The sequence below is a fragment of the Panthera leo genome, chromosome A2 (genome assembly GCF_018350215.1).
Source record: "Panthera leo isolate Ple1 chromosome A2, P.leo_Ple1_pat1.1, whole genome shotgun sequence".
In the NCBI taxonomy this organism is placed as follows: Eukaryota; Metazoa; Chordata; class Mammalia; order Carnivora; family Felidae; genus Panthera; species Panthera leo.
This window is the reverse complement of record NC_056680.1, coordinates 13,080,981-13,095,395: the sequence shown is the minus strand read 5'-3', so window position 1 is coordinate 13,095,395 and position 14,415 is coordinate 13,080,981. Positions and strand designations below refer to the sequence as shown.

General features: G+C 55.3%; 1 protein-coding gene and 1 long non-coding RNA gene across 6 annotated transcripts in view; one reads left to right on the top strand and one right to left on the bottom strand.

Moving 5' to 3' along the window:
* The first annotated feature begins 5,776 nt into the window (after window positions 1–5,776).
* Window positions 5,777–14,415, top strand: part of LOC122214159 — a 10,556-nt gene continuing 1,917 nt past the window's right edge. Inside the window, exons 1-2 of the long non-coding RNA XR_006199765.1 lie at window positions 5,777–6,112; window positions 7,569–7,730. This is a non-coding gene — a long non-coding RNA (uncharacterized LOC122214159). The remainder of the gene's footprint in view (window positions 6,113–7,568; window positions 7,731–14,415) is intronic.
* Window positions 9,159–14,415, bottom strand: part of FCHO1 (FCH and mu domain containing endocytic adaptor 1) — a 26,126-nt gene continuing 20,869 nt past the window's right edge. For all 5 annotated transcript variants that reach the window (XM_042928866.1, XM_042928869.1, XM_042928868.1 and 2 more), the window contains 9 exons: window positions 13,746–13,858; window positions 13,543–13,630; window positions 13,296–13,404; window positions 12,441–12,596; window positions 11,991–12,123; window positions 11,327–11,526; window positions 10,378–10,433; window positions 9,843–10,007; window positions 9,159–9,428 (listed from right to left, as the gene is read on the bottom strand). In XM_042928866.1, coding sequence (XP_042784800.1) covers window positions 9,406–9,428; window positions 9,843–10,007; window positions 10,378–10,433; window positions 11,327–11,526; window positions 11,991–12,123; window positions 12,441–12,596; window positions 13,296–13,404; window positions 13,543–13,630; window positions 13,746–13,858 — 1,043 coding nt within the window. In that variant the 3' untranslated portion in view covers window positions 9,159–9,405. The remainder of the gene's footprint in view (window positions 9,429–9,842; window positions 10,008–10,377; window positions 10,434–11,326; window positions 11,527–11,990; window positions 12,124–12,440; window positions 12,597–13,295; window positions 13,405–13,542; window positions 13,631–13,745; window positions 13,859–14,415) is intronic.

The window sequence follows — 14,415 nt, the reverse complement described above, 5'->3', positions numbered from 1 at the left end:
CCCACCCCCACCCCAACAATCCTGAGGCTGGTAAGCAAAGAGCTGCCAGAACCCACAGAGCCAACGGAGCCCTAATACTTTCTTCCCAACCATGGAGGGTAAGTCTCTCCTGGATTTTAAGCTCTGCCGTCTGTGTGTTTTGAGCTCTCCGGGTTTTCATTCAGGATCTGTTTTAAGGCTTTGTCTTTTCTGAGAGGACTCATTTGGCCTTTGGTCTGTATCCTTTCGGGCACCAGATTGTTCCTATTGGAACTGACGCCTCTGGGCTCCCACCTTTTCGGAACTGAGCTGCTCCGATTGGAACTGTACTGGCCTTTGTTCCGATTCCTTCTGGAACTGGGCTATTCCTGTTGAAACTGGGCTGTTGAGGAGTTTTTCTTCTTGCTCTAAAGGAAACTTCTAAGAAATGGGATCTTAGTCATCAAAATGCTGTGAGCTCCCCTTACTGGGACCCCGGCCGGTTTTAAGTTTAGAAAGTTCAGTCCCGGGGAGCCTGGGTGGCTGAGTCGGTTAAGCATCCGGCTTCACTTCAGCTCCGGTCTGATCTCCTGGATCATGAGTTCGAGCCTCGTGTTGGGCGAACTCAAGCCCTGCATCAGGCTCCGGGCTAACAGTGTGGAGCCTGCATGGGATTTTCTTTCTCCCTCTCTCTCTGCCTGTTGCTTGCTTTCTCTCTCTCTCTCTCTCAAAAATAAATAAACTTTAAAATAAAATAGGGGCGCCTGGGTGGTGGCTGAGTGGGTTAAGCGTCCAGCTTCGTCTCAGGCCATGATCTGACAGATCGTGAGTTCGAACCCCGTGTCGGGCTCTGTGCTGGCAACTCTGAGCCTGGAGCCTGCTTCCGATTCTGTCTTCCTCTCTCTCTCTGCCCCTCCCTGCTCAGTCTCTCTCTCTCTCTCTCGAAAGTAAATAAAACGTTAAAAATAATAATGAAAGTAAGTACTTGAGGAACCAAAGAAACCCCAAATTTCTTACAGTTCTCTGGATTAAGTATGAATTATGAGCAAGAGTTCCCCCCCATTTTTTTTTTTTTTTTTTTTGAGAGAAAGAGAGAGCAAGTGAGCAGGGGAGGGTCAGAAAAAGGGAGATTCTCCAGCAGGCTCTGTCTGCTGTGAGAGCTCAAACCCCTAAATGGTGAGATCACAACCTGAGCCAAAATCAAGGGTCAGGTACTTACTTAACCGACTGAGCCACCCAGGCGCCCCCAGGGTCAGGGTTTCCCAAGGTGACCGAGGAACCCCATAGGTTTGCTGAGGAATTTAGCCTCGTTATTCAAAACTTACCAAGCTGGTTTCTGAGATTTTCACCAATTAATCCACATGCTCGGTGGTGAGGGCCAGGCCAAACACTGGGTGACACACACTAGCCTGGTGAGAACATCCTGAAAGGGATTTGGAGAAACAGACCCCTAACTTCTGGCAAGATGCTAGAATTCTCGCTGGAAATCTCCACTGAGCAATTATAGTAGCTTTTGGAACAAAATTCAGGCTTGTACGGAAAAGCCTGGTGAACCTGTTCAGGGCCATTTAATCAATGTCAAATTGATCTTTTTTTTTATTATTTATTTACTTCCATATTTTTTTTGAGAGCTAGAAAGGGAGGGGCGGAGAGAGTGGGGGACAGAGGATCTGAAGTGGGCTCTGCCCTGATAGCGGAGAGCCTGACGTGGGGCTTGAACCCACGACCGTGAAATCATGACTTGAGCTGAAGGTAGACACTTCACGACCGAGCCACCCGGGCGCCACTTAAATTGTCCTGAAAGAAAATTCTGGTCTTCCTTTAGATGTCGGATCCACCCAGGTAGCATTTAACCCTTTGTTTTTTTGTTTAAAAAAAATTTTTTTTTAATGTTTTTATTTATTTTTGAGACAGAGACAGAGCATGAGCAGGGGAGGGGCAGAGAGAGAGGGAGACACAGAATCTGAAACAGGCTCCAGGCTCTGAGCTGTCAGCACAGAGCCCGATGCGGGGCTCGAACTCATAGACCGCGAGATCATGACCTGAGCCGAAGTCAGACGCTTAACCGACTGAGCCACCCAGGCGCCCCGACCCTTTGTTTTATTAATGGGCTGAACCAGTTAAAAGGACCAGGATGGAAGGAGAAATCTGTCTCCGCTCCAGATTTAGTTAATTTGGCAAACCACCTCTCTGGCATCCTACATGAGTCAGCCAGAGGAAAAGCCTGCTAATTCTCAATTTTCAGCTCCAGCAAATGAAGGCCCCCAACCCACACCAACCTCCCCCGCCACCCCCGCCCCGCCATTTTCCCCTATTACTGCCAAGGGCTAGAACATTGGAAAAAAAGATTGTTACCAATTTAAGTGCCCCAGGCACCTTCAGCCCCCAGCCAGCCTTTCCAACGAACGCCCTTCTAATCCTCAGGGACCAGGGTTCTTCCCAGTCCTCCCTCTTAACTGGCTCAGAGAAACCTGTCTCCAGTTGGGGAATGAATCTCTCTGTGTCCTTACGGACACCAGAGCCACCCTCAGAGCTCAACCCCGCTGCTCTCCAGCAGCCCCTGCCTGGGAGGACTAGAGAGCAGTTCACGTAGGCCGGGGCTCTGATAGCCTTCAACATGTTCCTGTCTCTGAACTTATCCCCTTTGCGCCCTTTGAGAGACGCACACCCTTTTCTCCTTAGCTCCTCTGCTCCCATTCATGTGTTGGGCCGAGATTTCTCAGAAAAGTACCACGCTGGGATTTCTTCCGTCCAACAGGGGGATATAACTCTCGCATTTGACAATGGTAATCAAAGTCACCCAGCAGGTGGACCAGAGGACCCTTCGACATCTTTGATTTGCTCCGTGTCTGACAGCACGACCCGTGGAGTCTGCGGGCACTGAGCACTTGCCCCTTTGGGAACAGCTTGCGTCGTCTTGCCCGGGGCCAGATCTTCAACTGATGGCCGCCGAACTCACAGCACCTCGCGGCGAGATTCAAATAGCTCCCTTAAAAGTTCTCCCTGGAATTAATGAGTAGCCTATAAATAATGATATATAATGATAATAAGCCTATCATCGGGCCCACGATAGACGACTACAAGCCTCATGGCCTCATTATCCGCTGCACGCGTCCTGTAACACCCTATTTTACCTGGGAGAAAACCCAACAAGGCCAAGAGTGGAGGTTTGTCCAGGACCTCCGAGCAGTAAATAGCATTGTCACCCCTCAGCACCCTGTGGCTCCCAGTCTCTGACACCCATTCCCACTGAAAGCCAATGTTTTCCTCTGTAATTGATTTATTCAGTGAGTTTTCGAATTTTTTTGATGTTTTATTATTTATTTATTTATTATTTTTTTAATATGACATTTATTGTCAAATTGGTTTCCATACAACACCCAGGGCTCATCCCGACAGGTGCCCTCCTCAATGCCCATCACCTACTCCCCCCACCCCCCATCAACCCTCAGTTTATTCTCAGTGTTTTTTTTTTTTCTTTTAACGTTTATTTATTTTTGGGACAGAGAGAGACAGAGCATGAACGGGGGAGGGGCAGAGAGACAGGGAGACACAGAATCGGAAGCAGGCTCCAGGCTCCGAGACATCAGCCCAGAGCCCGACGCGGGGCTCGAACTCACAGACCGCGAGATCGTGACCTGAGCTGAAGTCGGACGCTTAACCGACTGAGCCACCCAGGCGCCCCTATTCTCAGTGTTTAAGAGTCTCTTATGGGTTGGCTCCCTCCCTCTCTAACTCTTTTTTTCCTTCCCTTCCCCCATGGTCTTCTGTTAAGTTTCTCAGGATCCGCATAAGAGTGAAAACCTATGGTATCTGTCTTTCTCTGTAGGACTTAACTTCACTCAGCATCACACTCTCCAGTTCCATCCACGTTGCTACAAAAGGCCAGATTTCATTCTTTCTCATTGCCACGTAGTACTCCATTGTGTATATAAACCACAATTTCTTTATCCATTCATCAGTTGACGGACATTTAGGCTCTTTCCATCGTTTGGCTACTGTTGAAAGTGCTGCTAGAAACATTGGGGTACAAGTGCCCCTATGCATCAGCAGTCCTGTATCCCTTTTATTATTTATTTTTGAGAGAGAGCGGGGAAGGGGCAGAGAGAGAGGGAGACACAGAATCCGAAGCAGGCTCCGGGCTCTGAGCTGTCAGCACAGAGCCCCAACGCGGGGCTCGAACTCATGAACCATGAGACCATGCCCTGAGCTGAAGTCAGATGCTTGACCCACTGAGCCACCCGGGCATCCCTCAGTGAGTTTTTTGAGTATTGCAATTGATGAGGAAAGCCAATATTTTTTTGCTTTCTCTTGGGAAGGATGGAAATATACCTGGGCAGGAACGCCTACGGCTTCGCAGAGGGTCCTTCTTACTTTTCACAAATCTTCGCAGCTGATTTGGAGGACCATAACCTTTCCTGAAGGTTCTGCTTTGTTACCATATGCCCAGGAGTTGCCTCTCTGCTCCCCTTCTGAAACCTCTTCACAGAAAGACAGCATCCACCTGTTAACATCTGTGACCTTAAAGGGCCATAAAGCCTCCAAAGAAAAATTGCTATTCGCTCACTTGATCTCAGAACAAGTTTGGATCCAGGCAGCCTTCAAGGCATCCTGAATTTCCCCAAATCTGAAAATAAGTGCCCATTACGAGGCTTTCTTGGACTGGAGGACTACTGGCAGAACTGGGTGCCAGACTTCTCTCTTCAAGCTCAATCGCCATATGGCTTACTAAAAACAACAGGCCTGGGGCACCCGGGTGGCTCTGTCGGTTGAGCGTCCGACTTCGGCTCAGATCGTGGTCTCGTGGTTCGTGAGTTCGAGCCCCGCGTCAGGCTCTGTGCTGACAGCTCAGAGCCTGGGGCCTGCTTCGGATTCTGTGTCTCCCTCTCTCCCTGCCCCTCCCCTGCTCGCACTCTGCTCTCTCTCTCAAAAATAAATAAACATTTAAAAAAATTTAATTAAAAAAAAATGGCTCCTGTGTCCAAAAATTATTAGCTGCCATACATGTGCTGGTCTCTCAGGCTATTATTAAGCTGGCCAGGCATTCCAGACTCAGATCCCAGGAGGACAAAATAAACCACCTCGCTGATGTTTCTGCCCCAAATGCTGCTCTCCAGAAAGCCAATAGCTAAACCTCTGTCATGGTCCAAAGGGACATTCTCCCACACGATAATTTGGAAACGACTGACCAGAGATATCCAATAATTGGCTCCAGAAAAGGAAAAAAACAATATTGGGAATCTAATAATTGTCAGTTTGATAAAAAGAGAGAACTCTGGTTTGGACCAAGGAATTCGGCCCTGGCAGAAATCCTGAAATTCCCACGAGTTAGCACTGTATAGGCATTAAGCCATTGGTCTCTTGACAAAATGAGAGCATCCATGAACCAGTGCTGGTGGGGAATGGCAATAAAGCCACCAAAAGTGCCTCTCTCGCTTGTCTCACCTGTTCAAAATACAATCCTGGGAAACCTGTTTGCACAATGGATTTCATACAGCTTCCAATGCTCGTGGGTTCAAGCCCTGCATCCGGCTCTGCGTTGACAGTGTAGAGCCTGCTTCAGATCCCCTGTCTCCCTCTCTCTCTGCCCCTCTCCAGTGCCTGCTCTCTCTCAAAAATAAGCAAACATTTAAAAAATTAATAAAAAGGGGGTGCCTGGGTGGCTCAATCAGTGAAGCGTCTGACTTCGGCTCGGGTCACGATCTCACGGTTCGTGGGTTTGAGCCCCGCGTCGGGCTCTGTGCTGATGGCTCAGAGCCTGGAGCCTGTTTCAGATTCTGTGTCTCCCTCTCTCTGACCCTCCCCCGTTCATGCTCTGTCTCTCTCTGTCTCAAAAATAAATAAACGTTAAAAAAAAACAAAACAAAACTCTAAAACCCTAATAGCTTCTAGAAGAAACTAAGCCTGCTGTGGTAGAAAGATCTTTTCACAGCCCGCTCCCCGGGGGCCGACGACCTTAAGCATCACCCCTTGCCAACCTGGTGATTTCACCTCTTGGAAGAGACACCTCCGGGGAGGCGGTCTTCAGCCTCGCTGGGAAGGCCCTTCTCAGGAACCGCTAACTACCCTTGTGCCACCAGACGCCACAGAGAACAGACTTGGGTTCACGTGACTTGTCTAACCCTGGCCGGGCCTGCGTAGCATCTGGTGACTCGTAAGTAAAGACTTCCCAGAACCCAAGCCGGTGACATCTGACGTGATGGCTTCCCCACGATGTCCGCGGAGCCGGCCTGCACACCTTTTGTTAGAAGTTGTGCTGTTTTGCAAAAAGTTCACTAGCTGTCGCCTGCCCCGTATCTTCCCAAATGCATCTGGTAAATTCCTTCAGCGTACTCCTGCCGTAGTCGCTCTTCTGTTTTCATGCCCGCTTTAAGCAGGGACTTCCAGGAGGCACACACGGCTCTGGGTTTGCCTCCATAGAGAGAACTTTTCTCCCCTGTTGGAATAAGTGCCGATACATTAATTTTTACACTTGATCTTAGCCAAAAGGCCGAGAAGCGATGATACCTTAATTTTTAAAATTATTTGTATTAAAAAATATTTTTTAAGTTTATTTATTCTGAGAGAGAGAGAGAGCGCGAGTGCGTGCTAGCAGGAGAGGGGCACAGAGAGAGGGAGAATCCCAAGCAGGCTCCACACTGTCAGCACAGAGCCCAATGTGGGGCTTGAACCCAAGAACCCCGAGATCATGACCTGGGTGGAAACCAAGAGTCGGACGTTTAAATGACTGAGCCACCCAGGCGCCAATCGCCTCCCCCCGCGCCGCGATAAAATTTTTTTTAACGATTTTATTTTTTAGAAATTCTTTTGTCTCTAATGTTTATTTATATTTGAAAGAGAAAGATAGAGAGTGAGCAGGGGAGGGGCCGAGAGAGGGAGACAGAATCCCAAGCAGGCTCGGCAATGTCAGCACAGAGCCCCGACGTGGGGCTCGAACCCACGAACCACGAGATCATGACCGGAGCTGAAACCAAGAGTCAGACGCTTAACCAACTGAGCCACCCAGGTGCCCTAAAGATTTTATTTTTCAGTAATCTCCGCACCCACTATGGGTCTCCAGCTCACAGCCCCGAGATCAAAAGTCTCACGCTCCACCGACTGAGCCAGCCCCGAGCCCCGGTGCCAATAAATATTTTTAGTTGGCTGCTCTCAGATCTGGGCAAATTTACGCCATATGGTAACTAAGTAGAATTTAAAGGAAACCTTGAAACAAAAGCAAAACGAAACAACCCAAAACAGACACAAAAAGTGGCGCCAGGAGAGGGAGCCCTACCCCTCAACGTCAGTGACGGGAAGGACGGTCAATTACAGACTCGGACAGAAGAATCCTCGAGGGGAAAGAATCATCAACTAGCGCCCCCAACAGGAAAGGAGGGGCATTGCACCTGCTACAAGAAATTGTCCCCTCAACTCCCACTTCTCTCCAACGGACTTTAGTCCAAAACAACCCCATCCCGGCTTCCTCCTCCTCTGTGAAACTACGTACCTCTCCTTTGTTTCTTGGACATGCCTAGGTTTTGCCGTAGCTTTCGTGCCCCAAGTTGCAGTTCCTCTGTTGAGCTCGAATAAACCAATTTTGCTGGTAAAATATTTGCTGTCTTATTTTTAAGGTTAGCAACCCCTGCACTGGACTATTACTCAGCCATAACAAGGAATAAAGCGCTGACACGCTACGACATGGCTGAACCTCAAAAACACGGTGCGTGAAAGAAGCCAGACACAAAAGGCCGCACATAGTGCGCGACTCGATTCATAGGAAATGTACAGAACAGGTAGGTCTACAGAGGCGGCAAGCAGGTTGGTGGTTGCCAGGGGCTGGGGGAGGGGGAGGGGAAGTGACAGCTGATGGGGACGGGGTCTCCTTTTGGGGGGTGATGGAAATGTTCTGGAACTAGATAGAGGTGACGGTTGTACAACATTGTGACTGTGCCACGTCCCTGAATCGTTCACTTAAGAAAAGTTTATGTATCTTTGAGAGAGAGAGAACAAGCAGGGGAGGGGCAGAGAGAGAGGGAGACACAGAATCTGAAAGAGGCTCCGGGCTCCTAGCTGTCGGCACAGAGCCCGACGCGGGGCTCGAACCCACGAACCCTGAGATCGTGACCTGCGCCGAGGTCGGACGCTTCACCCCAGTTGGCCCTGAAGTCTCAGCGCCGTACCTGTTTGAGGCGACAAAGTGAGCACGGTGAAGCCTGAACCCGTCGCCGCCTGGAACGCCCCCGTTTGTTACAGCGACTCCCGTAACTGCCGTCCATGCAGGCACTGACGATGATGCACTGGGCGGTTGATGCTCCCCAGACGTCTCCCAGCTAGAGGATTTCCCCCCCGTTTTGCAGATGAGGAAACTGAGGCACACCCAGACCCCCCCCCCCCCCACACACACACACACACGGTCGGTGCCTTGTGTCTTGGGAGGACCAAGTGGGAGGACCATCTGGCCCCGGCTTGGTCCTCGGGATCTGTGTGGGCTCAGGATCCTCACGTGTCCACCCGGACTGACCCGGGCCCCACTCAGGCCACACCCCTTGCCCATGTGCGCCGCCCTCCGCCCTGGCTCCCAACAGCTGCCAGCCCAGCCCCGCGGGGGGAGCTCATTCCGTGTCAGGTGGTCTTCAAACTGTGCAACCTCCCTTACAGCCTCCGACTGAGGTGGGTTACGGGGGAGGACACTCGAGGCCAGGGAGGTTAAGTCACTCGCACAAAGTCAGACGGCCACCGGTGGCCAAGCAGGCTCTAAACCCAGACCTTTTGGCTTCAGAGCCTCATAGCTTCCAAGAGCGCTGTCCTGCTCACAGCCACGTCCCATACAGCCTGGCATACAGTAGGTAGTCAATTAATGTTTGTGGACTGACTAATTGATTTCTCTCAGGACTCACAAGTCCCCATTCCTTTGCCTGGGATGCCCATCCCCATCTTGCAAACTCTTATTCGTACGTCAGAGCCCCATTTATAATGCCCTCTCCTTAGGAAGAATCTGACATCCCCTTCTGGGTTCCTCTAGTCCCTTCTGCTAGCTCAGATGTCCATGGAGCCTGGGGCGCCTGTGTCTGGCTTTTCTCCCCCTGGTGCCGCCTTGCATAGCGTGGGGGGGGGTGGGGTGAGGAGGGAACATTAGGGCTATTATATCTTCCCAACCCATCCAGCCATCTTCCCTTCCTCTCCTCTCCGGCGACGTGAAGGAAATTTCCTGGAACAGGAAAAGGCTTATTTATTTTATTAGAAAATAAAGTGTTTATTCAAAGAACATTAAAAGTCCGAGGACCCACGTGAGAATTGGCTAGAGCAGGAGTGACCCTCAGGCTCAGCCAGGCTGGGTGTGGGTCTCCTCTCCGCGGAGTCGGGGGGCGGGGGGGCGCGCCCAGGGTCCGGCAGGAAGGCGGGGATCAGTCAGCGAGCACCAGGACAGTGCAGAGCTGGGGCCAGCGGTGCCGGTCGGCCTCTGCGGGCTCAGCAGCTCACCAGGTACATCCCTGTGCGGGTGGCACCGTGAGCAGGGAGGAAGAGGGGGGTCCCTTGCCCCTACCCTGGGACCTCCCAACCTTCCTCAAAGCACCCCTGTAATTCACTCTTCCGGGTGCCCCGTGGGCCCCAGCAGCCCCTGTGGCGGCAGGAGAATGGGCTGGGAGCCGCGTGGCAGTGGGGCTTCTGGCCTCCTGCCTTGGGTCCTGGCGAGGACACCCTACGGGGGCCCTTCCTGACCCCTCCCACTGGGGCCCTGCTACCCCTCCCCACTTGTGCCCACCAACCTGGGCCTCCAGGGCCCAACGCCCACCGACCTTCCCAAACGCCCCAACTCCTCCCCCTCCCCCCGCACCCTGGCAGAAGCAGGAGGCCCGGCCCCAGGGATGCGCAGCAGCCGGATGGGGGGGGGGGGCGCGGCATACCTGTGGCAAACCTCCTCTTTACAAGCGACATGCGGTAGCCGCTGCCCACCAACTCCAGGTCCACGCCAGACAGAGTGGCCCCCTCGCTGGTGAACTGGGCGGCCACAGGGCTGGGCGTGCTGGGCCCCGAGCAGGGCTCCCAGCTGGCGGATAGGTGGCCAGAGCCTGGGGAGGCCTGAGGTCAGCCGTGCCCCAGCCTCAGCCCGAGTCGAGTCCTGCTGTGGCCTGGGCTCTTCCCGGGCCTTTTGATCTGTGGCCGCCGTCTGCCCCTTCTGACCTCCTCTTGGGCCCGGGTACCCTCCTCCTTTGGCCCCGTGGGGCTATGTGTAATTTGCAAAGGAGTTCTGCCTCAGGGCCTTTGTACCTGCTAAGCCTGCCTCCCGCCATGTCCTCCCTCACAGCTTTGTCACAGCCCTTTCAAGCTTTCCCTCGTGCCCACGCTCCTCCACCCCGAGCACATCCCCAATTCTCCCCCATTTTCAATAAGCCCCTCCCACCTGAAACCCCCGCGATCTCCTGCACAGCCATAACTCACCCCCTGCTTCAGACACATCTGGAAGCTTCCAAAGGAGCCGCTTCTCCTCCAGATTCCTGGCATCAAGAAAAAGCTTGGTCAGCTCTCTCCCCGAGAGGACACGGGGAGCCCAGGGTCCCAGCTCGGTCACCTCTCAAGCTACATGACCCCGGCAAGCCAGGTCCCCTCTCCCCCCACCTCAGTTTCCCCATCTGTAAAATGGGTGTGGGGTACGGAGCAGCTGGTCCCCGGGGACCCCAGAGCCTCGCAGCATCTTTAACATCATACACTCAAGTCCTTTAAGCCTGGCTTCTTTGCGCCAGGTTCTAGCTTTGGCACGAAACAAAGGCGACGCTGCGTGGCGCCTAAGAGACCAGGGCAGGGGCGCCAGGGTGGCTCAGTCGGTCAAGCGGCAGACTCTGGCTTTCGGCTCAGGTCGTGGTCTCACGGTGCGTTGAGGTTCGGCCCCAGGTCAGGCTCTGTGCTGATAGCGTGCAGCCTGCTTGGGATTCTCTCTCTCCCTCTCTCTCTGCTCCTCCCCTGCTCGCGCACACGCACCTGTGCGCTCTCTCCCTCAAAAGAAATAAACTTCCAACAAAATAGCCCAGGGCAGAGAGGGGCTGTCTGGGTTCAAATCCTGGTACGGCCTCAGATAAGCGACTCGGCCCCTCTGTGCCTCGGTTCTGCCTCCGTTAAGCGGGAATGACGGCAGTCCGCACCTCGAGGGGTTGCTGGAAGCCCTGAGCCGGTCAGCGTGTATGGAGCCCGTGGAACACGCCCGACACACAGGAAGCCCTTGGTGTCCAATGTTATTATGGTTCAGCGTGTCGTCCTGAGCTCTAAGCAAGGCGAGGGCACACGGAACGGCTGGACCCGCGGGGGACCCTTTAGCTGCTGCATCGAGGGGAGGCCCGGGAGGGTCCTGGGCCAGTGCTGAGCCTCCTCCGGCCTCCCTCCCGCACACCCTCACCAGGTGGCGGCTGGCTGTAGGCGGATGTTGGTCACGGGCTCCCCCACGGGCAGCAGGATCTGGACGTTGGTGAGGGGCGTGGGCACGGCCGTGGCGCCGGGCCGGTAGCTGTACTCCACCGACACCTGAGTGAGGGTCCCCCCGCACTGCCAGTGGGCGCTCAGCTGCAGAGGCACAGACTGGGGACCCGGGCGGGAAAACTAGGAGGGGCGAGAACAGGAGACAGCACACAGCTGAGGCCCTCTGGTCCTGCCCCAGCACGTGCTGTTCCACGAGGACCTAACTCAGACCCAGCTCAGCGTCACCGCTGCATAGACCACTGGGTGGGGCCTAGTCCTTCTCCCTCAGAGACACCGCAGATCGGGGTCCGCGTGACGCCATGTTTCCAGCAGAGGGCGAGAGGGCGCCCGGTTTCCACAGAGCGGTGGGCAGGTGCTGGTGCAGGGTCCTTGGGACAGGCCCTCTTCTAATTTCCATAATGGTGCCGTCTGCACCGCGGCAAACGCCCACCCAGCCCCCATTCATTGGCTCCCTCCCTGACTACCTCCCCTGCTCCCTCTGCTCTCTTTACCCCCCCCCACCCCCATTGCCACTGCTTGCCCACCCTGCCCAGCTTCTCGCCCCTCCCTGCTCCCTCCGTCAGGGGCCCATCCACACGGCCCACCTGGTATCTTAGCAACACCACATTGTAGTAGGAGGCAGCTGGATTCTGCTCTGCCTGGTGCTGCAGGGCCTCAGTCAGAGCCGCCATGTTGAGCCAGAAGTCTTTGGTCTCAGGGTCGCTCTGGGAGGGGTCACTACGGAGACCAGGAATAATCACCCCAACCCTTGGGAGACCCCTTCCCAAGGCCCTCGGCATCTGACCTACCCCAAGGGCTTCCTAAAGATGCAGATTCCTTGGCTCACCTTGGGGCCAGTAGAGCATGACCCCCCCCACCCCCCCGGGGGGAGGGGGGGGGGATGGGAAGCAAAGGAGAAAAGAAAAATGAGGTTCAGAAGGGACAGTGATTTGCCCAGGGCCACACAGCAAATCCCAGGAGGCAGAGCAGGAATTCACCGCCGGGGAGTTCCCGGGCCCCCCTGCCTCTGAACCCCCCCACTCCCCCTATAGTACCTAAAGAGCAGGTCAGCATTGGGCTGGAAGTGCTCAATGGCGGACGTGTGCACGAGGCGGAAACTGAGGACAGGTGGGGGTGGGGTCCCGCTGAACACACGCACGATGCCAGCAGGGAAGGTCATGGTCAGTTCCCCAGTTACTCGAGCCAGGCAGCTGAGGTGGGGGGGGTGAGGAGACTGCGTGTTGGCTCAGGGCTCTGCCTGGTACCTCGTCCTCCCCTCTCTCCTGGCTCCGCTGTAGCTTGTGGCCCCCCAGGCTCCCCAGAAGAAGCAAGGCCCTGACCGTGCCCGGCATCCTCACTCCCAGCCTCCCCTCCTTGTGTCCTTGCCTGGACAGCCATCCAGGCACCGGGAAGAAACCACACTGGGCTGAAGAAGGCAGAAACATCCCCTTTCCCTAGTTCTCTTTTCCTCTAGGCCGCCAGGAAGCTCAAAGCAAAACAGTTATAATACGGTCCTCAGCTTGGGTTTCAGGCCTAATACTCTCTCCTATGTGTGGTCTGATCTTTCCTGCTGAGCACTGCTCCCAGATTATTCCTGGCCCCTCAACTCACCCTTAACCCACCCCGCCAAGGGTCTTGCTCCCTTCAGTGTGATGCCCACAGCAGCCTTAGAGGACTTGCTCTCAACTGTGGTTACAGCAAGGCCTGGCCCCTGCTCAAACACCCTCTATGGTTCCCACTGCCCTCGGGACAGGGGCCTGGTTGCTTGGCTCAGAGTTCAAGGCCCTTCCATGGTAAAGCAGGTCAGGAAACACACCGGAAGGCTGTTTCTCCTGGACCCTAGACGCATAGGCCCCAGAGAGTCCTGTTTGTCCCTGTCACTGTCTGTACTCTCCCCGACCACTGCGTACCTGGGGCTATGGCCTCGAAAGTAGGCGTGGACGTATTCGGTGAAGGCTGTAGCCACAGGCAGGGCATCCTGGGAGCCCAAGACCACAGGGCTGGGTCCCCGGGAGACTCCTGGTGGTGGAGGGGAGGGGACAGGGACAGACAGAGTGGGCACGGGTCCCAGGCTCCAGAACCCACCCTCTGCCCGCCGGGCCTCCAACGCATCACTTAGTGATGCCCGAGAAGGGCCCAGGGCCGCCCCCCCCATACCGTGTCCTGCCTGCGACGAGAAGCTAGGCCGTTCTGAGATGGTGCTGGCGGACGAGGAGCCCAGCGGGGAGGGGCTCAGAGACCGGGACTGGGGAAGGAGACAGGCCGGGCTGCGATCACCCAGGAGCAGTGCCCTGGGGCTGCCCGTGCCCCCACCAGAGGCGCCCCCAGCCCCACTCCTGCCGCGCGCCCCCTCACCCTACCAGGTCCCCGTTGCTGCGCGTGAGGGGGCAGGACACCTTCCTGGTGCGGGGTCTCCGGGGCGGGGCTGCCAGACCGTCTCTGGCCGTAAGGTCAGCAGGGGCAGGCATCAGGTCTGGGGAGCGAGCGTTAGACAGACAGAGCTCAGATGCTGCCGTGGGCCTCTCGGGCCACCCCAGAGAAGGGACTCGGCCCCAGACCGGGAGTCGGGCTTATTCTGGGGACACCCCTTGGGTCTGAGGTCTCGGGACCGCGGAGAGAACTGCCGGACAGGACTGCAGAGGCCATCCACAACCCCCAGCCTCCCAGACACCAGCCCGACGGGAGGTTACTGGGAGTGCGCAAGCAAGGGCTGGATGCTCAGGAGGCAGGCACAGTCCGGGGGGTGGGGGGGTGGGGGGGGTGGGGGGGGGGACGCGGCAGGCGTTTTCATCCAACATCAGCAGTTCCGTGACCTTCATCCTCTCCGTGAGGATGAGGTAGCCTCCCACCCTGGCCTCTGTCCGAGTCTCACCCGTTAAGATTAACTAGTGACTGCATAAAACTCAGCTTCCTCTCGTTTCCCTGCTTCCTCGGTGTCCCCTGCCACCCACCCCCGAGACGTGCTCCTCTCTTCCCCAGGGCTGCTCAGCCACGCTGCTGACGCCTGGGGCTGGAGCATTCTCCGGGGGG